A 24,470-nucleotide genomic window follows, 5' to 3' on the forward strand; every position below is an offset into this window, starting at 1 on the left:
AGGACGGCGTCAATGACAAAGCACCTCTTGGTGATTGGAGATGCCGTCAATGACAAAGCATCTCTTGGTGATTGGGGACGGTGTCAATGACCAAGCACCTCTTGATGATTGGGGACGGTGTCAATGACAAAGCATCTCTTGGTGATTGGAGATGCCGTCAATGACAAAGCACCTCTTGGTGATTGGAGATGCCGTCAATGACAAAGCATCTCTTGGTGATTGGAGATGCCGTCAATGACAAAGCATCTCTTGGTGATTGGGGACGGTGTCAATGACCAAGCACCTCTTGATGATTGGGGACAGTATCAATGACAAAGCATCTCTTGGTGGCTTGGTACGGTGTCAATGACAAAGCAACTTCAGGTGATTGAGGACGGCGTCAATGACAAAGCACCTCTTGGTGATTGGAGATGCCGTCAATGACAAAGCATCTCTTGGTGATTGGGGACGGTGTCAATGACCAAGCATCTCTTGATGATTGGGGACGGTGTCAATGACAAAGCATCTCTTGGTGGCTTGGTACGGTGTCAATGACAAAGCAACTTCAGGTGATTGAGGACTGCGTCAATGACAAAGCACCTTCCAGTGATTGGGGACGGTGTCAATAACAAAGCAACTTCAGTTGCTTGGGGACAGTGTCAGTGACAAAGCACCTCCCAATGATTGGGGACGGCGTCAATGACAAAGCATCTCTTGTTGGTTGGGGACGGTGTCAATGACAAAGCACCACCTGGTGATTGGGGACGGCGTCAATGACAAAGCATCTCTTGGCGGTTGGGAACGGTGTCAATGACAATGCACTACCTGGTGATTGGGGACAGTGTCAATGACAAAGCATCTCTTAGTGATTGGGGACGGTGTCAATGACAAAGCATCTCTTGGTGGTTGGGGACGGCGTCAATGACAAAGCATCACCTGGTGATTGGGGACAGTGTCAATGACAAAGCATCTCTTGATGATTGTTGATGGCATCAATGACTAGACACGTCCAGGTGATTGGGGACGGTGTCAATGACAAAGCCCCTCTTTGTGATTGGGGACGGTGTCAATGACAAAGCTCCTCCCGGTGATTGGGGACAGTGTCAATGACAGTGCTCCTCCCGGTGATTGGGGACAGTGTCAATGACAAAGTTGCTCCCGGTCATTGGGGACAGTGTCAATGACAAAGCAACTCTTTTGATTGGGGACGGTGTCAATGACAAAGCACCACTTGGTGATTGGGGACGGTGTCAATGACAAAGCACCACTTGGTGATTGGGGACGGTGTCAATGACAAAGCTCCTCCCGGTGATTGGGGACAATGTAAATGACAAAGCACCTCTTGGTGATTGGGGACGGTGTCAGTGACAAAGACTCTCTTGGTGATTTGGGACAATGTCAATGACAAAGCTCCTCTTGGTGATTCGGGACGGTGTCAATGACAAAGCACCTCTTGGTGATTTGGGACAGTATCAGGGACAAAGCATCTCTTGGTAATTGGGGTTGGTGTCAATGAGAAAGCTCGTCCCGGTGATTGGGGACGGCGTCAATGACAAAGCTCCTCCCAGTGATTGGGGCCGAGTCAATGACAAAGCATCTCTTGGTGATTGTACACGGTGTCAATGACAAAGCACCACCTGGTGATTGGGACGGTGTCAATGACACAGCTCCTCCCGGTGATTGGCGCAATGTCAATGACAAAGCAGCTCTTGGTGATTGGGGATGGTGTCAGTGATAAAGAATCTCTTGGTGATTTGGGACGATGTCAATGACAAAGCACATCTTGGTGATTTGGGACTGTGTCAGTGACAAAGCATCTCTTGGTAATTGGGGACGGCGTCAATGACAAAGCTCCTTCCGGTGATTGGGGACGGTGTCAATGACAAAGCACTTCTTGATGATTGGGGACGGCATCAATGACAAAGCACCTGCCGGTGATTGTGATGGTGTCAATGACAAAGCACCTCTTGGTGATTGGGGACGGCGTCAATGACAAAGCAACACTTGGTGATTTGGGATGTTGTCAATGACAAAGCTCCTCCCGGTGATTGGGGACGGTGTCATTGACAAAGCTCCTCCCGGTGATTGGTAACGGTGTCAATGACAAAGCATCTCATGGTGAATGGGGATGGTGTCAATGACAAACCATCGCTTGGTGATTGGGTATGGTGTCAATGACAAAGCTCCTCCCAGTGATTGGGGACGGCGTCAATGACAAAGCTCCTTCCGGTGATTGGGGACGGCGTCAATGACTAAGCACCTCTTGGTGATTGGGGATGGTGTCAGTGGCAAAGCATCTCTTCGTGAGTGGGGATGCCGTCAATGACAAAGCATCTCTTGGTGATTGGGGATGGTGTAAATGAGAAAGTTCCTCATGATGATTGTCAACGGTGCCAATGACAAAGCATCTCCTTGTGATTGGGTTTGGTGTCAATGACAAAGCTTGTCTGATGATTGGGGACGGCATCAATGACAAAGCATCGCTTGGTGATTGGGTATGATGTCAATGACAAAGCTCCTCCCAGTGATTGGGGATGGCATCAATGACAATGCACCTCTTGGTGATTGGGGACGGTGTCAGTGGCAAAGCATCTCTTCGTGATTGGGGACGGTGTCAGTGGCAAAGCATCTCTTCGTGATTGGGGACGGTGTCAATGACAAAGCTCCACCCGGTGATTGGGGACGGTGTCAATGACAAAGCTCCTCCTGGTGTATGGGGACGGTTGTCAATGACAAAGCACCTCTTGGTGATTGGAGACAGCATCAGTGACAAAGCATCTCATGGTGATTGGGGACGGTGTCAATGACAAAGCTCCACCCGGTGATTGGGGACGGTGTCAATGACAAAGCTCCTCCTGGTGATTGGGGACGGCGTCAATGACAAAGCATCTCTTGGTGATTGGAGACAGCATCAGTGACAAAGCATCTCATGGTGATTGGGGACGGTGTCAATGACAAAGCTCCACCCGGTGATTGGGGACGGTGTCAATGACAAAGCTCCTCCTGGTGATTGGGGACGGCGTCAATGACAAAGCATCTCATGGTGAATGAGGACGGTGTCAATGACAAAGCATCGCTTGGTGATTGGGTACGGTGTCAATGACAAAGCATCTCTTGGTGATTCGGGACATTGTCAATGACAAAGCATCTCTTGGTGATTGGGACCGTGGCAGTAGCACAAAACCCTGCAGACCATAGCTAGTCCCTGGTGCCTACATCAGAAACTGGGCGTTCCATACACCTTTATTGAAATGGGATTTCTAAGATCTGGATATTTTTCTTCCTATTGCATCTGGATGATTTTTCTTTTCCTTTTGTATCTATTTCTTTTATTTCTGCTTTTTTAAAATTCTGGTTTTGTATCCAAGGTAGTGCTGGAGAATGGCAACTTTGTCCATTTTTCACTGTACTCCTGTGTTCCTATTCAGGTAGCCCCTGCTATCCGAAAGTAGGGCGTTGCCAGGAAACCTTTCATTGGCCGAAAATGTAAAGCGAAGGTGTTTGATTTATTTGGGAAAAAGTATCGCCGTTTTTCATAAAAGTTAAAATCCTCTTAGGATTTGCAAAAACAGGGACTAATGTAGGTCGTTTGCAAAAGCAAAATTGTATAAAGTAAGCATTTGAAAAGTGGGAGATACTTGTACTTAAGTACATGTGGCAATAAAATCTAATTCTGAAATCTTAGAAATGTTATCAGGATCTTTGGGTCATTGTTAGAGATAGCAGCGATTTTTATTCTTGTTAGGCCTTCAGTATCCAAGTGAAAAAAAAACTTTTGACTGCCTATTATTCTTTGACAATTATCTATTGATTCAGGAAATATAAAGATCTGACAGAACCAAAGAAAAGAATGGTGAATATGTGACAATCCATAGTTAGAAGTTTGGTTTGCATTCTTTCATTTGTACCCTGATGCTTTTTAAAATATCAGCATGAGAATCTGTATTGCAGTGCAGTGAATTTTTAAAAAAAATAATTGGCTTCTCTTTGTTTTAATTGTATGTTGTTGCCCAGTTAGGAATTACAGGCTTGTAGTTGCAGGTTTCTGCCAAGAGGTGGCATAGTGCCAGAAAGGGGGCGATGAAATTACATGGGCTTTTTAAAAATTTTCACACTGATTGGAAAAATAAATGGTAGAACTGGCCAACATATCGACATGGATAAGCCTTTTTTTTACATAGAATTCCACTTCTTAGTGATTTTCTTCAAGGAGTGCTTTGGAGTTGTCCTTTCAGAATCTTTAAAAGTCCCTTTTCAAACAAAAATTAAAGCAGCAGCCTCTTGTTTTCGTTTTTTTTTCCCCTGATGTAAAGTACTCCCCTTGTTTCAGTATAGGTTTGTATCTATCAGTTTTGATTGTATTTGTTAACTCAAATCTGAACTTGAACAGATTGATGACAATTATTAGGGAAAAAGTGTTTTCACAGTTTTTTGATTTGGTTTGATTTCATTAGTTATTGTCACATATACCTAGGTACAGTGAAAAGTTTTGTTTTGTGTGCAGTACAGGCAGATCATATCATACAAAGTGTGTTAGGGTAATGGAATGGACCAAGGAATACAATGAGATCAACATTAAATTTAAAATTTGAGAAGTCCATTCAGAAGACTAATAACATAGAACAATACAGTGCAGTACAGGCCCTTTGGCCCTCGATGTTGCACCGATCCAGGCCAACTAACCTACACTAGCCCACAATCCTCCATATGCCTATCCAATGCCCGCTTAAATGCCCATAAAGAGGGAGAGTCCAGCACTGCTACTGGCAGGGCATTCCATGAACTCACGACTCGCTATGCCCCCTTTTTCCACTCCATACGTGGAAAAAGGTTCTCACGGTCAACCCTATCTAAACCCCTAATCATCTTGTACACCTCTATCAAGTCACCCCTAAACCTTCTTTTCTCCAATGAAAACAACCCCAAGTGCCTTAGCCTTTCCTCATACGATAATAACAACTGGGAAGAAGCCGTTCTTGAATCCGTTTGTATGTTTTATACAAACTTTTATATTTCTGTCTAATGGAAGAGGGTGGAAAAGAATATGACCAGGGTGGGACAGGTCGTTGATGATGTTGTTTGCTTTCCCAAGGCAGTGGCAAGTATAGATGGAGTCAGTGGATGGAACGTTGGTTTTTGTGTGATGGACTGTGCAGTGTTCACGACTCTCCGTAGTTTCTTGCGGTCTTGGGAACAGCAGTTGCTAAACCACGCTGTGATGCATCTGGATAGACTGCTTTCAATGGTACATCTATAAAATTTGCTAACCATTGTAGCATTACTGTCACTTTTGCAGCTTTTTTTAGGAGCAAATTACTTTCGATGCTGAAATCTGTACTGAAAACAACAAATGCTGGAGATCACAGCGGGTCAGGTAGCATCCATGACCACAATCCTCCAGTATGTACTTCCACTGTGATTCAATATATGTCAGTCCCTGATATACCAGATAGTGGGGTTCTTTTGAATCAGATGTCTGAAGTTGTTTCTTACAACACTAACCATTTGCAAGGTCACAGCATCACAGAGGTAATCTGGTTTTGTGTTTGCTGATGCTTGTGTACATTATGCACATCTAACTGACTGACTCCATTACAGAGAGAGAGAGACTGAAGGCAAAATGAGTACCGTTATACCAGAATGTCACATGTCAAGGTGTCATGTAACTAAATTAAAGGTACATTGCTTGTGGGGTTTGGAATCTGTGTTACAATAGAATGCACAAAAAGACATCACCCTAAACAAACCTTATGCAGACTGGTGAGGTCATAGTTAATGTGTTTCCATTGCATTTGTACAAAATTGGAATATTTTAGCCAGGTATTTACCAACACTTTATTATCCTGAATCTCAGATTGATATGGTGTTTATTACAAAAGCATCATCTACTACAGCTTTCCACAGAAATCTCCTGAACATACACAGCCTTAAGCCAGAGATAACATATTCATTTGTAAGTAGTTCATTACCTGAACGGTTTCAGTTTTTCCTAGCTCCTAGTTAGCTGAGTGTTCCTTTATTGACAGGTTTGAAACTGCTTTCTTTGCAGCCTTCCTCTTCCTTCCCTATCCTTGCCACCTCCCTCTCATGGGCCTTGCCCTTGGAGCCTCCTTCTCCTTTTTCTGTTCTTAGAACTTGCCTCTCCTTTCCCTGTCCTCCTCATTGCAGTGTCTCTCTCCTACTCCTTTTCAGCCCCTCTCTCTCTCTCTCTCTCCGCCCTACCCCACCCCACCCCTCCCTTACATCTCTTGCAGGTCCCCTGTCTTTGTTGCTCCCTTGCAGCCTCCCTCACTCCCCCCTTCCTTTTATGTCTCTCACCTACCCTATCATTGATTTGGACTCCCTGCCTCCCTCAGCTCCCTTTCCCCCGAAATCCATGGAACAAGCAGACACATGGCTGCCTTGACAAAAAGGCAGCTCTCTGCTTCCAGCTCCCCCTCCTGGCTTCTGCAAAACAGCAACTGGCTCATGGACCTTGGCTCCAGGCTCCCCTTATCTGTACAGTGGCTCACTGCATTTCCTGCCCCCAGAATCCATCACGTTCTCCCATGCTCCAGACATCAGCCACCTCACTTCCATCTCCCAGCCTCATGTTCAGCCTTCGTATTGACCTGTCTGGCGCAATGCCTATATATGTTAGTCCATGTAATGTATACTAGATAGTGGGGTTTTTTTGAATCAGATGTTTGAAGTTTTTTTTACAACACTAATCATTTGCAAGGTTACAACATCACAGAGATATCTGGTTGACTACTATATTGACTACTATAACACTTAGAGTCATACAGTCATAGAGATGTTCAGCACAGAAACAGACCCTTCAGTCCAACTTGCCCATGCCAACCAGATATCCTAAATTAATTTAGTCCCATTTGCCAGTACTTGGCCTATGTCCCTCTAAAGGTTTCCTATTCATATACCCATCCAGATGTCTTTTAAATGTGGTAATTGTCCCAGCCTCACCACTTGCACTGGCAGCTCACTCCATACACACACCACCCTTTGTGTGAAAACATTGCCTCTTAAGATCCTTTTAAATCTTTCCCCTCTCACCCTATGCTCTCTAGTTCTGGAATCCCCCACCCCAGGGGAAAGACCTTGTCTATTTACCCTATCCATGCCCCTCATGATTTTATAAACTTCTATAAGGTCACCCCTCAGCCTCCGATGCTCCAGGAAAACAGCCCCAGCCTATGCAACCTCTCCCTGTAGCTCAAACCCTCCAACCCTTGTAAATCTTTTCTGAACCCTTTCAAGTTCACAACATCCTTTCAATAGGAGGGAGACCAGAATTGCACACAATATTCCAAAAGTGGCCAAACCAATGTCCTGTCCAGCCGCAACATGACCTCCCAACTCCTATAAACAATGCTCCGACCAATAAAGGAAAGTTTATCAGAAGCTATCTTGACTATCCTATCTACCTACAATTCCACTTTCAAGGAACCATGAGCCTGCACTCCAAAGTCTCTTTGTTCAGCAACACTCCCAGGACCTTACCATTAAGTGTATATATCCTGCACAGGTTTGCCTTCTCCAAATACAGCTCCTCGCATTTATCTAAATTAAACTCCATCTGCTACCTCTCAGTCCATTGGCCTATCTGATCAAGATCCCGTTGCACTCTGAAGTACCCTTCTTCGCTGTCCACTACACTCCAATTTTGGTGTTATCTGTGGACCTAGCACCGATCCTTGTGGCACACCACTGGTCACAGGCCTCCAGTCTGAAACGTAACCCTCCACCACCACCCTCTGTCTTCTGCCTTCGAGCCAGTTCTGTATCCAGATGGCTAGATCTCCCTGTATTCCGTGTGATCGATCCTTGGCTAATCATTCTAGTATAAGGAACCTTGTCAAATGTCTTACTTAGGTCCATATGGATCACATCCACCGCTCTTACCTCATCATTCCTCTTCGTTCGATCTTCAAAAAACTCAATCAAGTTCTTGAGACATGCACAAAGCCAAGGACTATCCCTAATCAGTCCTTGCCTTTCCAAATGCATGCAAATCTTGTCCCTCAGGATTCCCTCCAACAGCTTGCCCATCAACAATGTCAGGCTCACTGGTCTATAGTTCCCTGACTTTTCCTTACCATCTTTCTTAAATAGTGGCACCTCATTAGCCAACCTGCAGTCTTCCAGCACCTCACCTGTGACTATTGTTGATCTGAATATCTCAGCAAGAGGTCCAGCAATCACTTCCCCAGCTTTCCACAGAGGTCTAGAGTACACCTGATCAGGTCCAGGGGATTTATCTACCTTTATGTGTTTTAAGATATCCTCCATCTACATCTCAATGGACATTTTCAAGATGTCACCATCTATTTTCCCACATTCTATATCTTCCATGTCCTTCTCCACAGTAAACACTAATGCAAAACACTTGTTTATTATCTCCCCCAGCTCCTGCGGTTCCACACACAGGCGACCTTGCTGATCTTTGAGGGGCTGTATTGTCTCCCTAATTGCCCTTTTGTCCTGAATGTATTTATAGAATCCCTTAGCCCTTTTTGCCAAAGATATCTCATGTTCCCTTTTTGCCCTCCTCATTTCCCTCTTAAGTATACTCCTACTGCCTTTATTCTCTTCTAAGGATTCACTTGATCTCTATTGTCCATACCTGACATATGCTTCTTTTTCTTGACCAAAACCTCAATTTCTCTAGTCATCAAGTGTTCCCTACACCTGCCAGCCTTGCCTTTCACCCTAACAGGAACATACTGTCTCTGGACTCTCGTTATCTCATTTTTGAAGATTCCCATTTTCCAGCTGTCCCTTTACCTGCGAATATCCACCCCCAATGAACTTTTGAAGGTTCTTACCTAAACCATTAAAATTGGCCTTCCTCCAATTTAGAACTTTAACTTTTAGATCTGGTCTATGCTTTAGCAGATTTGAGGGCAGCTGAATAATACCAGTGCCACCAGTTTTAATAAGATATTATTGTAAATGTAGGGAATATTGCCAAACTGCATGGGCTAGCAGATAGTATCATGAGGTTTGTAAGCAACCTGTAATTAGGGTACTTGAAGGATGTTTGAATTCTCTAAATGGGTGTTGCCACAACTGCCAAGGATGTGAAATTTGACTCAAAAGACAGTGTTAACGTGCATTTTGCAGACAACATAATTGAAACAATGCTGCGTTAATTATGTAGTGAATGTCAGCTACAATTTTGCAGAGGGTTATGTAAATTAACAAAAGCTGGACTTAACTGGCAAAAAAAAATCACGTTTTACCTTTCTTGCAAGATACAGATTGAATGTAAAAAAGTTAAGCCAGCAATTTTTACGCCATTATTTTTTTTAAGGTAACGCTGTTTGGGACGAGAGAACTGTCAGTTGGTGGAACTCTTACCAGAAGGTTGCATTAAAAAGATTAATGCTGATAGTCCAGTGCAGTTCTGAAGGAATGCTGCAGTGAAGGTGATGCGTTCATTCGGGTGAAACAGTAAGCTGAGGGCCTGCTCTGTCAGATAGATGGAAAAGATTGCGTGGCACTATTTTTAATCGAAGGAGCCAATATTCATCACTTCTTCAGCCTCAGAGAAACAGATTATTCACTTACTTTGCTGTTTGCGGGAGCTTGCTGTGTGCAAATTGGCTGTTGCATTTCCAAATCTATAACTGGTCAAACTTCCAAGGTACTCATTGGTTGTAGAGTGCTTTGGCACAACCTGGTTTTGAATGGCACTATATAATCCAAACCTTTTCTTTAAAAGTTGCAATGAATTTTATTTCTTGATGAGTTCAATAGATGTTGTTGAAGATTCCTGCCACACAGGATATTTGTAGTTGTATATTAGCTTGTACAGAGTGCATTACGATTGGGTACAGATGTCACACACATTGGTTCTTGAATCATTTGCTGATACAACTAAGCAAATTGCATTATTGCTACAATACAGGGATGGTAATTTTATTATAGTATTATTATTTATTATAGTATTATTTTATTATAGTATTAATACCACTTTAGTGAGGTGCAAGCTAGTGAGTAAACACAGCCGTTTTTGCCAAAGCAAATGGTGTATTTAAGATGTTGCAACCAGTTATTTGAAATTTGTGTCAATGCAAATGATCATTTAATTCAACTTTTTGTGCTTACTTTCCATTTTGTTATTTATGTAGCTTAATTAAATTATTGAATCATACAAACTTAAGCAAACAAATCTGAATCAGACTTATCAGCAGACTGCTGTGTTGGTTTCAATCTTAATTGTTGGTCATGTTTCTAATTGAGTGACTGGGAGACTTGCTGATGTAACTTCTGTTTTTATTTCAGCTTTCAGATTCAGTTTTCATGGTCTTTACTATTTATGGATTTTGTTGCTTTGTAGATATTCTTTGGGAAAAGTGACATGAATAAACGGAAGAAGTCTTGCCCTGTAGCTACAAGTAAGCGTGAGCATTTTTTCTTGGACAAGTGTCTGAGACCATTTTATTTAGCAGTCTTGCTGACATATTTTCTCAAGCTGATAACCAAAAGAAAAGAAAATGTGCCCATGGTGTTTGTGAATCTGCATTCAGACGTTAACAGCAGTACTGAATTTTATTTTGCGAATCAGGTTGAAATAAACCTGTCCTGAAAGACTAGTGTTACATGGTCATAACCGCTGTCCTGCCACCTCTCCCTCACACATAATTTCTTGTCCTTTGCTTTATCAGTCAGTACAGACGGTGTTCCTTTGAACTTTCTCCTAATTCTAAATATGCTCTCTATATAGTCTTACTTGTTCGTAAATCCTCAGTGTCAAAATCAAAACTCAGTTTGACTTTTGGTATGAAAATTGTTCTTATTTCCCCCATTCTTCTTCCAACCTTATGGGATTTTGGAACCGATGTCATTAGGGTCATTTCGACCTGCCTTGCAACTCACTCTGCTTAGAGTCATAAAGATGTACAGTATGGAAACAAACGCTTTGGTCCAACCCGTCCATGCAGACCAGATATCCCAACCCAATCTAGTCCCACCTGCCAGCACCTGGCCCATATCCCTCCAAACCCTTCCTATTCATATACCCTTCCAAATGCCTCTTAAATGTTGCAATTGTACCAGCCTCCACCACATCCTGTGGCAGCTCATTCCATACACATACCACCCTCTGCATGAAAAGGTAGCCCCTTAGGTCTCCTTTATATCTTTCCCCTCTCACCCTAAACCTATGCTCTCTAGTTCTGGACTCCCCGACCCCAGAGAAAATACTTTGTCTATTTATCCTATCCATGCCCCTCATAATTTTGTAAACCTCTATAAGGTCACCCCTCAGCCTCCGACACTCCAGGGAAAACAGCACCAGCCTGTTCAGCCTCTCCCTGTAGCTCAGATCCTCCAACCCTGGCAACACCCTTGTAAATCTTTTCTGAATCCTTTCAAGTTTCACAACATCTTTCCGATAGGAAGGAGACCTACAGTGGCCTAACCAATGTCCTGTACAGCCGCAACATGACCTCCCAACTCCTGTACTCCGTTCTCTGACCGATAAAGGAAAGCATACCAAACGCCGCCTTCACTATCCTATCTACCTGCGATTCCACTTTCAAGGAGCTATGAACCTGCACTCCAAGGTCTCTTTGTTCAGCAACACTCCCTAGGACCTTACCATTAAGTGTATAAGTCCTGCTAAGATTTGCTTTCCCAAAATGCAGCACCTCACATTTATCTAAATTAAACTCCATCTGCCACTTCTCAGCCCATTGGCCCATCTGGTCCAGATCCTGTTGTAATCTGAGGTAACCCTCTTCGCTGTCCACTACACCTCCAATTTTGGTGTCATCTGCAAACTTACTAACTATACCTCTTATGCTCGCATCCAAATCATTTATGTAAATGACAAAACGTAGAGGACCCATCACCGATCCTTGTGGCACTCCACTGGTCACAGGCCTCCAGTCTGAAAAACAACCCTCCACCACCACCCTCTGTCTTCTACCTTTGAGCCAGTTCTGTATCCAACTGTCTAGTTCTCCCTGTATTCCATGAGATCGAACCTTGCTAATCAGTCTCCCATGGGTAATCTTTTCGAACACCTTACTGAAGTCCATATAGATCACATCTACTGCTCTGCCCTCATCAATCTTCTTTGTTACTTCTTCAAAAAACTCAATCAAGTTTATGAGACATGATTTCCCACGCACAAAGCCATGTTGACTAACCCGAATCAGTCCTTGCCTTTCCAAATACATGTACATCCTGTCCCTCAGGATTCCCTCCAACAACTTGCCCACCACCGAGGTCAGGCTCACCGGTCTATAGTTCCCTGGCTTGTCTTTACCGCCCTTCTTAAACAGTGGCACCACGTTTGCCAACCTCCAGTCTTCCGGCACCTCACCTGTGACTATCGATGATACAAATATCTCAGCAAGAGGCTCAGCAATCACTTCTCTAGCTTCCCACAGAGTTCTCGGGTACACCTGATCAGGTCCTGGGGATTTATCCACTTTTAACTGTTTCAAGACTTCCTCCTCTGTAATCTGGACATTTTGCAAGATGTCACCATCTATTTCCCTACTGTCTATATATTCCATATCTTTTTCCACAGTAAATACTGATGCAAAATATTCATTTAGCATCTCCCCCATTTTCTGTGGCTCCACCCAAAGGCAGCCTTGCTGATCTTTGAGGGGCCCTATTCTCTCACTAATTACCCTTTTGTCCTTAGTATATTTGTAAAACCCCTTTGGATTCTCCTTAATTCTATTTGCCAAAGCTATCTTATGTCCCCGTTTTGCCCTCCTGATTTCCCTCTGAAGTATACTCCTACTTTCTTTATACTCTTCTAAGGATTCACTCGATCTATCCTGTCTGTACCTGACATATGCATCCTTCTTTTTCTTAACCAAACCCTCAATTTCTTTAGTCATCCAGCATTCCCTCTACCTACCAGCCTTCCCTTTCACCCTGACAGGAATATACTTTTTCTGGATTCTTGTTATCTCAGTTCTGAAGGCTTCCCATTTTCCAACCATCCCTTTACCTGCGCACATCTGCCTCCAATCAGCTTTCAAAAGTTCTCGCCTAATACCATCAAAATTGGCCTTTCTCCACTTGATCATATCCTGCACCACGGGCCCTCACCCAATTTGCCCACTCACCAGCAACTGTTTCACCTTATTAAACAGTGTCCTTCAGAAAATCACTCAATAAGTTTTGCATTCATAATGCTTGTGAACTGCCTGTATTAAAAACTGGTGGGTTCTGTAACCTTTCAAGTATTAATTAATTTCACAGTTAAAAGTGCTTTCAACATAAACTTCCTTTTCTGTCCTTCTCTGGAGCTCTTTGAAGCTAACTGATGCAGTTCTTGATTTGCACCAAACATAGTTATCGTACATTCCTCTGTATGCAAATTGCAAAGTTCATAGTTTTCTATGAGCAAAGTAGCTTACTCTGTTTGACTGCATGTACAGTATGTGTATTTCTTTGTCACATTATTGTTCCTAACACATTCAGGAGGAAGGTCCCAGATCCTCCTTGGAGAACTATGATATATGTTAACCTAACACTTGTAAAAACACTGGGTTTCAGTATTCTGACAAATAGATGAATCCTTCATCTCCTCACGAACTCCTCACTCAAGAACTGTCTGCTTTACCATCCAGCTGAAGTCTAACAATGTCTGATGGCACAGTTGACTTGTCAAACGATCTTATGCCACTCAGATCAGGTTGGATGAATTAATCTTCTTATGCCAAGTAATGAAAGTCAGAGCAAGTGAATGCACCAATAACTATTCGTCTGCAAAATCACAATTGTGACTACTTCAAAATAAATATTTTGTTGGTATGGTAATTATTTATTTAAGAGGAACTTTGTTTTATCATTTCATAGAAGAGGATGGTGCATTACCTGTTGTAAAGAAGGTGAAAAAGAAATGTTTGCAGCCTGGTGAGGAGCAAGCCGTAGACACAGTAGAAACGGAATGCAAGACTGTGACAGAAGAGAAAGAGTCAGAAGATATTACAATAAAACCAGCCGAGGATGAAAGACTAGCAAACAGAAGTTATAATGTTGACCGTACAGAGCATAGGTAAAGGAAACTTTTGTGTGACCTCCATACTTTGATTTTGTGTGCAGTCAAAATAACGATTAATTAGGGCTAGCTATTCATGGAACATTGTGTGCTATTCTGTTTCTGAGTTCTTGTTCTGTATCTTATATTTTTTGGCTAAGTGCCAGTCGGGTCATGTTTTTGGAAGGATTTTTGCAATGGGGCAAAGCAGATTTCCTAACTGTACTTTACCAAGCTCACTTCATTAGCTACCTCCCACATTTCTATGGTGACCCTTTCATCTGATTATAATCCCCTCTTACCAAGTGCCGTTCCCAGAACAACTTGCTACTGACAAATTATTTTGGACTTTACTGGCATCACTGGAAGAGCACTGTCAGTCCAGAGCTGCCCTGCACAGTTCCTGACATTTTCCTGGACATGGTCAGTGAAAGGAAATTTGCCACATCACTTAGCCAGCAGAGATCTGGATGTCCTCTTGGACAAAGTGGTGATAGTCAGGATTCATCTTCCCCTCAAGAGTGGGAGAGAAGGCCCTGACACCAGACCATGACTGCCTGGTCCAAGGTTGTCACCTGGGTCAGTACACTCTCAGCCATCTGGAAGAATGGAGGAAGGAGGTCAGTGTCCTCCACTCAACCAGTCTTCTCTCGAGTACCTCATACTCACTCTGTTTCTACCACTGTACCAGCCTCCTTGACCCATATCCTACCACTCTTACAATCACCTGCAATACCTTTCCTCACTCATTGTCACCCATCCCAACCCTCGACACCACTAACCTTGTGTCCTGTCTGAGCTGCTTACTCACAACCTATTGGGGAACCTCCCCACCTGTACCAAAAGTAATAGCTCTGCCATCCACTTCACACCCCCTAATATCTGCCTGTATCTCATTCCAGCAGAAAAACAGCCCATAATAGTGTAATGATTCTAATAAGGTCAGCCAGCTGGACCTCATAAAATATGAGTTCCCCGATTGGGGATGTTAGCCTGGTCCAATCAGGGAGCCCTGGCTAACAGACAGAAGCAGGAGTGTCAAAGGTTCTGTTCACTCTGAGAGCTGGCTCTGAGGAACCCAGATCGGTGTCAAATATTGTGCATTTCTAATAAAGGGTGATCAGGTGACAGGATCTGGCCTCTGTGGACTTATTTCAAATAGGGCAGAAAGTATCAAGACTGGTGGTGTGCTGCCTGGCATTCAACTCCTCCCCATTTGTTTATTCATTCGTGGGACATGGGTGTCGCTGACATTTATTGCCCATCCTTAGTTGCTCTTGAGGAGGTGGTGGTGTGCTGCCTTCTTGAATTTTGGCAGTCCATGTGTTGTAGGTAGACCCTCAGTGCCATTAGGGAGGGAATTCCAGGATTTTGACCCAGCAACAGTGAAGGAACAGTGTTATATTTCCAAGTCTGGAAAGTGAGTGGCTTGGCGGGAATCTTGCAGGTGGTGGTGTTCCCATGTATCTACTGCCTTGTCCTCCTACGTGGAAGATGGTTGTGAGTTTGAAAAGTGCTGTTTAAAGATTTTTGGTGATTATTTGCAGTACCTCTTATAGATAGTGCACACTGATGCTACTGAGCTTAGGTGGTGGATGGAATGAATGTGGTACTAATCAAGATGGTTGATTATCCTAGATGGTGTCAAGTTTCTTCAGTGTTGTTGGACCTGCAGTCATCCAGGCAAGTGGCGAGTAATCCAGCACACTCCTGACTTGTGCCTTGTAGATGGTGGATAGGTTTTGGGGAGTCAGGAGCAGAGTTAATTCCTGCAGTATTCCTAGCCTCTGACCTGCTCAGGTAACCACTATTTACATGGCAAGTACAGTTGAGTTTCTGATCAAAGGTAACCCCCAGGATATTGATAGTGGGGGATTCAGTGATGGCAACACCATTGAATGTCTCCAACTGCCTGAGCGACTCTCTGACTGTATTCCAGCTCCTGAACTACTGTCAGAGTTTTGCCTACATTTTGGCCCTGGGTTGTTCCCAGTCCACCTCTCATGCTGCTACTATCCACTAAGTCCATGAGTGGTTTTCTGCACTCTCAGGATGCTGCCATCAAGACAAATCGACCTTTTGTGTATCACGCAAACAAGTACTGTGATATGGGTTTTAATGCTGATGTGATGCCAGTATTTAGGCCATGACTCCCAGCAACTGTTGTACCAAGCAACATGTCCTAATGAGTATTCATAGTAGGCAGCAAGCTGATCGTGCTCAAGCAGCCGGTCCTTGCAAACCTCAGAAGGGTAAATGCAACATTAGTTGTGATTCTGCTATTGGAAATCATTTATTAAATTATCTGAGTTGGGTAAGAAACCAGTTTTAGATCTTCAGTCAGGCTCGCAGTATGATGAATTTGCATGTGATTGTAGCTACACGTGTAAATGCATGGAACCCTGATTTATGTAGACAGAAGGAATTCATAATGTGTTTTATCTTAAAAAGGGTCATGGAGCCAGACAATCACTGCTGTATCCCCATGGTAATTCCCTGACCGATCGGAAGCTACCTGCTTCATCAAAATGTTAAGACTGGCAATTAACTGTTCTTGCTGCGTCAGTGATGGCCAGACCTATCTGTATCCTCTTCTTGTGCTGTATAAAATAATGTCACTTTTCCAAGTCTACTAATTCTGATGAGAGCAAGACAAAAAAATTAATCTTCTCTTTTCAGGAATGTTAATGTTCCATACAATCACTGATTATTTATTTAGTGTACCCATTTAGTTAGGTAGCTTACCCCTTTTAGATAAGTTCAGGTATACTTTGAGGAGAGGTACAGGTGTCCTTTGGAATTGTTAACAGTAGACCTGATTGTACATTAAAAAGTATATAAACTCATTGAAAGTATCAAGCTGTTGATGTTTAATATTTTAAGTCTGCAGTTTCAAAAAAATGTCATTGCTTGCTAAATCATTGTCAAATCATAGAAACATGAGGTCTATTACATTAGATTAGATTCCCTACAGTATGGAAACAGGCCATTTGGCTAACCAACCCTGCGAAGAGGAGCCCACCCAGACCCATTCCCCCACCCCATATTTACCCCTGACTAATGCACTTAACACTGTGGGCAATTTACCATGGCCAATTCACCTGACCAGCACATCTTTGGATTGTGGTAGGAAACCGGAGCAAGCCCACGCAGACACGGGGAGAATGTGCAAACTGACTTCATAACTATCATCATAATGGGGTGCCTATTAGCTTATAACTTGATTAATAACCCAAGTTTTTGATGAAGGGCCATGAATATAAATGTTTGTTTTTATAAAGGATTAAAAATACATGGAGTTCCGGATTTATGGAGGTCAGACTTATGAATCTCCACCACTTCCCGCTCCTCCGCCCTTGAACCCCGCCCCTCCAATCGCCACCAGGACAGAACCACACTGGTCCTCATCTACCACCCCACCAACCTCCAGATACATCATATCATCCTTGTTGTGGTTCTGTTCGATGAGCTGGAAGTTTTTGTTGCAAACGTTTCGTCCCCTGGCTAGGCGACATCATCAGTGCTTGGGAGACTCCTGCGAAGCGCTTCTTTGATGTTTCCTCCGGTGTTTATAGTGGTCTGTCCCTGCCGCTTCCGGTTGTCAGTTTCAGCTGTCCGCTGTAGTGGTTGATATATTGGGTCCAGGTCGATGTGTTTGTTGATGGAGTTTGTGGATGAATGCCATGCCTCTAGGAATTCCCTGGCTGTTCTCTGTCTGGCTTGCCCTATGATAGTAGTGTTGTCCCAGTCGAATTCATGTTGCTTGTTGTCTGCGTGTGTGGCTACTAAGGATAGCTGGTCGTGTCGTTTCGTGGGTAGTTGATGTTCATGTATGCGGATTGTTAGCTGTCTTCCTGTTTGTCCTATATAGTGTTTAGTGCAGTCCTTGCATGGTATTTTGTACACTACATTCGTCTTGCTCATGTTGGGTATCAGGTCCTTCGTTCTGGTGAGTTGTTGTCTGAGCGTGGCTGTTGGTTTGTGTGCCGTTATGAGTCCTAGGGGTCGCAGTAGTCTGGCAGTCAGTTCCGAGATGCTCCTGATGTATGGTAGTGTGGCTAGTCCTTTTGGTTGTGGTATGTCCTCGTTCCGTGGTCTTTCTCTTAGGCATCTGCTGATGAAGTTGCGCGGGTATCCGTTTTTGGCGAATACCTTGTATAGGTGTTCCTCTTCTTCTTTTTGCAGTCCTGGTGTACTGCAGTGTGTTGTGGCCCTTTTGAATAGTGTCCTGATGCAGCTTCGTTTGTGTGTGTTGGGGTGGTTACTTTCATAGTTTAGGACTTGGTCTGTGTGTGTGGCTTTCCTGTATACTCTTGTAGTGAATTCTCCGTCTGGTGTTCTCTGTACCATCACGTCTAGGAATGGGAGTTGGCTATTCTTTTCTTCTTCTCTCGTGAATCGGATTCCTGTGAGTGTGGCGTGAATGATCCGGTGTGTTTTTTCTATTTCCATGTTTTTAATGATTACAAACGTGTCATCGATATATCTGACCCAGAGTTTGGGTTGAATTTGTGGTAGGACTGTTTGTTCTAACCTTTGCATAACTGCCTCTGCTATGAGTCCCGAGATTGGTGATCCCATGGGTGTTCCGTTGATTTGTTCGTATATCTGGTTGTTGAATGTGAAGTGTGTTGTGAGGCACAAGTCCAGTAGGTTAAGTATGCCGTCTTTGTTGATAGGTTCAGCGTCCTGTTTTCTGTTCTGTATGTCCAGTAGGTTGGCTATTGTTTCCCTGGCTAGGGTTTTGTCAATCGAAGTGAACAGTGCCGTCACGTCGAATGATATCATGGTTTCTTCTTTGTTTATGTGTATATTTCTGATGATGTCCAAGAATTCCTGTGTTGATTGTATAGAGTGTTTGGATCCGCTGACCAGGTGTTTCAATTTCTGTTGTAGTTCTTTGGCCAGTTTGTATGATGGTGTCCCTGGTAGTGATACTATGGGTCTGAGTGGGATGTCTGGTTTGTGTACTTTAGGTAATCCATAGAATCTGGGGGTGTTGTTGCTTTGCGGTTTCATTCTTTGTAGGTCAGCCCTGGTTATCTGTCTGTTTTTTTGTAGATTCCTTAGTGTGTTATTTATCCTATTGGTGAGCTGTGGGGTGGGGTCAACTCCCTCTTTTGGTAGGTGTTGGTATCTTCAAGTAGTTGTTGTGCTTTTTGGATGTAATCAGATTTATCTAGGATGACCGTCATTCTGCCTTTATCTGCTGGTAGTATGATTATGTTCTTATCGTTTCTTAGTGATTTCAGTGCTTCCCTCTCCTTGGTGTTGAGGTTATGTGTTTGTCTCTTCCTTATTATCATAGGTACGACAGTTTGTCTCACTGTTTGTTGTGTCTCTTCTGTCAGTCCATTGTTCCTGAGTGTGCATTCTAGTGCTGCTAGGAAGTCTGCTGTCTTGGCGTCCCTGTGGTTGTAGTTGAGCCCCTTGGCCAGTATTGTTCTTTCCGTGTCTGTGAGCTGTCTGTGGGAGAGGTTTTTAACCCAGGTGTGTGTGTGTGTGTGTTTAACCCAGTGTACAAAATACCATGCAAGGACTGCACTAAACACTATATAGGACAAACAGGAAGACAGCTAACAATCCGCATACATGAACATCAACTAGGCACGAAACGACACGACCAGCTATCCTTAGTAGCCACACACGCAGACAACAAGCAACATGAATTCGACTGGGACAACACTACTATCATAGGGCAAGCCAAACAGAGAACAGCCAGGGAACTCCTAGAGGCATGGCATTCATCCACAAACTCCATCAACAAACACATCGACCTGGACCCAATATACCAACCACTACAGCGGACAGCTGAAACTGACAACCGGAAGCGGCAGGGACAGACCACTATAAACACCGGAGGAAACATCAAAGAAGCGCTTCGCAGGAGGCTCCCAAGCACTGATGATGTCGCCTAGCCAGGGGACGAAACGTTTGCAACAAAAACTTCCAGCTTGGCGAACAGAAACACAACAACGAGCACCCGAGCTACAAATCTTCGCACAAACTTTGAATATCATCCTTTGTCATTTCTGCCACCTCCAAACAGACCTCACCACCAAGGATATATTTCCCTCCCCTCCCCTATCAGCGTTCCGGAAAGACCACTCCCTCTGCGACTCCCTCGTCAGGTCCACACCCCCCCACTAACCCAACCTCCACTCCCGGCACCTTCCCCTGCAACCGCAAGAAATGCAAAACTTGCGCCTACACCTTCCCCCTCACTTCCCTCCAAGGCCCCAAGGGATCCTTCCATACCCGTCACAAATTCACCTGCACCTCCACACACATCATTTACTGCATCCGCTGCACCCGATGTGGCCTCCTGTACATTGGGGAGACAAGCCGTCTACTTGCAGAACGTTTCAGAGAACACCTCTGGGACACCCGCACCAACCAACCCAACCACCCCGTGGCTGAACACTTTAACTCCCCCTCCCACTCCGCCAAGGACATGCAGGTCCTTGGACTCCTCCATCACCAGACCATGGTCACATGACACCTGGAGGAAGAGCGCCTCATCTTCCGCTTAGGAACCCTCCAACCACAAGGGATGCATCCAGATTTCTCCAGCTTCCTCATTTCCCCTCCCCCCCACCTTATCTCAGTCCCAACCCTCGGACTCAGCACCGCCTTCTTGACCTGCAATCTCCTTCCCGACCTCTCCGTCCCCAACCCTTCTCCGGCCTGTCACCCTCACCTTAACCTCCTTCCACCTATCGCATTCCCAACGCCCCTCCCTCAAGTCCCTCCTCCCTACCTTTTGTCTTAGCCTGCTTGGCACACCCTCCTCATTCCTGAAGAAGGGCTTATGCCCGAAACGTCGATTCTCCTGCTCCTTGGATGCTGCCTGACCTGCTGCGCTTTTCCAGCAACACAGTTTTCAGACTTATGAACACTCATACTTACAAACCTGTCTCATTTGGGGATGTAATGTTGAAGACACGCGATATGAACATTTCCTGTACTCACAAATGGTTTCTTTATTTTCACCTGCATTGTGTTCTGACGAGCATACACATCGAGTTGTAAACAGACTACAGAACTGAACCTGGTCATAACCAGAGGACTGCCTGTAAAAAGGAATGTATAATTAATGAACGAGTTTACATGAATGAGAGTTTTTGTCTCGAGGCGAGTAAACAGACTAGGAAGATACCCGGCTCTACATGCCCACCTGCAAAGTCTGGAATTTCGTTGCCAGGATGTGTGTGGACTGTAGTTGGGTTAGTTGATGCCAGAAAGGGTTCAGGCCATAGGGGCTTCCAGGTGGACTGTATAAAAGATCCACAGCAATGCTCTGGGACTTGTCCTAGTTTGCATGAGAAAACGTAAGGCCCTGTCACCCTCACATTCGCTTACCTCCTGTACACGTCATGATGTCAAGCTATGCCTCCCCCCACCAACCCAATGGCCCCTGTTCCAGACTATTACATCCCACTCCTCCATGGTATCCATGACAGGCTATTCTCCTCCACCGATCTCCTCATGGACCCTCCACCCATGCCAGGCTAGGATACACCTATATAGGAGAAAGTGAGGACTGGAGATCAGAGTGGAGAGTGTGGCACTGGAAAAGCACAGCAGGTGAGGAGCAGGAGAATTAAGGTTTCGGGCATACCTTTCTGATGAAGGGCTTATGCCTGAAATGGCGATTCTTCTCCTCCTCAGATGCTGCCTGACCTGCTGTGCTTTTCCAATACTGCACTCTCTACCACTATATACAGCACATTGATCCACCTTATACTGTATAAACCAATTAATCCTGTGGTGACAAAAAAAAATTGTTTTTAGCAAAAAAAAGCAATTCATTTATTTATAATTTCCCACCTTTTTGAAAAAAAGACCTTCTGTCAGACCAATAAAAAATCAATCATTGAGGCCATTCAGAATATCAATAGCAGAAATTGTCAGTACTCAAAACCTCTTAATCTTCTTGAAGTAAGTATTGTGTAATTGACAGCAGAGATCAGAGAAGCAGAGCTATTAAGCAGTGTTTTCCCTACGGCTGAACTATTTCAAGCAATTTCTTCGTTGTCTGTGCTCCCAGCCATGTCTTGTTATGCATACTTAGCAGTGGAGCCGGACAGATTGTGAGCATTTGATGCGTGCACTTACCTGACCAAACACACACCCTCAAAAGACACTCCTGAAAATCAGAATGCCTTAAAGTGTGTTCAGGAATTCTGGAATCGGGACTTGCCTGCCATTTATAAAGTTCCTGATTCAGCAGAATCCAGGCCAGTGTCTTCAATGGACACTGAAGCAGCATTCCTCAGCTTCATATCTGTACGATAGCTCCAGCGACCTGCGCAGGGTGATTCCTATACCGTTGCTGGTCGCGGCATTGAAGTCTGGTTCTGGATGTCGCTGCCACACACAGACCTCAGAGGTCCATGCAGCCAAAATAAAATGATAGAAAACACTGCTCTGGAGATCTGCCTATGGATGGGTTAGCATGGAGGCCATAAGGGGAAAGGGTGGGAGCATGGCTTGAACCTGCTTAGGGGTATAAAGGCTCGTGGGATGTATGGAGGATTATATGTTGGAATGACGGCATGAGAGGCCATAGGTGATGGGTGAGGGCAGAGATGGTATTGCTGGGACATGGAAGAGTGCGTAGGGAGGAAGGAGTGTAAGTGGTATGTTGGGACATGGGATGAGTTAACCGGGATAGGAGATCGGGAGTGTCAGGAGGAGGAGGAGGAGGTGGGAGTCAGTATGAATGGGACATGGGGAATGTGTTGGGATGAGGGGTTGTGAGGTGGTATGGAAGGGTCTTAGGGATTATAGAGATGTACAGCACTAAAACAGACCTTTCAGTCCAACTCGTCCATGCTGACCAGATATCCCATCCCAATCTAGTCCCACCTGCCAGCACCCGGCCCATATCCCTCCAAACCCTTCTTAATCAAATACCCATCCAGATGCCTTTTAATGTTGCAATTGTACCAGCCTCCACCACTTCCTCTGGCAGCTCATTCTAAACACGTACCACCTTCTGCATGAAAAAGGTGCCCCTTAGGTTTCTTTTATATTTTTCCCCTCTCACCCTAAACCTGTGCCCTCTAGTACTGGACTCCCACACCCCAGGGAAAATATCTTGTCTATTTACCCTATCCATGCCCCTCATGAAATTATAAACTTCTATAAGGTCACCCCTCAGCCTCTGATGCTCCAGGGAAAACAGCCCCAGCCTACTCAGCCTCTCCCGATGGCTCAAATCCTCCAACCCTGGTAACATCCTTGTAAATCTTTTCTGAATCCTTTCAAGTTTCACAACATTTGATAGGATTGTATGGCAAGTGAGTTGATATGGATGGTGCATGGGGATTAATTGGGGACAATGGGGTGTAAGTTAGTATGGATGTGTAATGGAGACTTTGTAGGGAGGAAGGAGTGTGAGTTGGAATGGACAGGACATGGCACAATTATGTGACGAGATGTGTGTGTGAGGAATGTGACTTGCAAAGTTTTTCTCTTTTATTGTAATTTTAATAGTTGTAATGAAGTCCTGAATCACAAAGGTGAGCCTTTGCATAGTCTGACTTTGCACCCAACAATCACTCCTGGATAGGGTAAATAGACAAAGTCTTTTCCCTGGGGTGGGGATGTCCAGAACTAGAGGGCATAGGTTTAGGGTGAGAGGAGAAAGATATAAAAGAGACCTAAGGGGCAACACAGAGAGAGGGTGGTGTGTGTATGAAATGAGCTGCCAGAGAAAGTGGCGGAGGCTGGTGCAATTGCAACATTTAAAAGGGATATGGGCCAGGTGCTGGCAGGTGGGAGCAGAATGGGTTGGGACATCTGGTTGGCATGAATGGGTTGGACTGAAGGGTCCGTTTCCGTGCAGTACATCTCTCTGACTCTATGACTGTCCTGTTCCCTCTGACCTTTTTAAGGGGTCCACTCGGCCCAACCCCTGAAAATGTCACTAGTTTGTAAAAGCAGGTAAATGTGTGAAAATCCAGTTATTTTGCCTGTAGAGTCATAGAGTCATACAGCATGGAAACAGACTCTTTGGTCCAACCAGTCCATGCTGAACATAATCCCATATTAGACTAGTCCCATCTGCCTGCTACTGGCCCATAGCCCTCCAAACCTTTCTTATTCATATACTTATCCAAATGTGTTTTAAAGGTTGTAATTATACTCACATCCACCACTTCCTCAGGACGTTCATTCCACACATAAATCACCTTCGGTGTAAAGAATTTGCCCGTCATGTCTTTTTAAAATCTTTCTCCTCTCACCTTAAAGATGTGTCGTCCAGTCTTGGAATCCCCACCCTCGGAAAAAGACAACTACCGTTAATTCTCTCTATACCCCTCGTTATTTTACAAACTTCTGTAAGGTCGCCTGTCAACCTCCTACACTCCAATGGAAAGTAGTCGTAGCCTCTCTAGCCATTCTTTACTAATCAACCTTCCATACTCTGCAAAATCCTGGTAAATAGCTTCGGATCTCTCTCCAGCTT

The 24,470-nt window shown here is 44.4% G+C and overlaps 1 protein-coding gene across 1 annotated transcript in view; it reads left to right on the forward strand.

The window, feature by feature from the left end:
* The first annotated feature begins 10,342 nt into the window (after positions 1–10,342).
* LOC122552447 (uncharacterized) overlaps positions 10,343–24,470 on the forward strand; it is a 42,265-nt gene continuing 28,137 nt past the window's right edge. Inside the window, exons 1-2 of the mRNA XM_043695178.2 lie at positions 10,343–10,379; positions 13,816–14,011. Of these exons, the coding sequence (XP_043551113.2) occupies positions 10,343–10,379; positions 13,816–14,011 (233 nt within the window). The remainder of the gene's footprint in view (positions 10,380–13,815; positions 14,012–24,470) is intronic.

Source organism: Chiloscyllium plagiosum, unplaced genomic scaffold (assembly GCF_037043375.1).
Source record: "Chiloscyllium plagiosum isolate Xiang-an unplaced genomic scaffold, Cpla_swu_hap1 HiC_scaffold_45, whole genome shotgun sequence".
In the NCBI taxonomy this organism is placed as follows: domain Eukaryota; kingdom Metazoa; phylum Chordata; class Chondrichthyes; order Orectolobiformes; family Hemiscylliidae; genus Chiloscyllium; species Chiloscyllium plagiosum.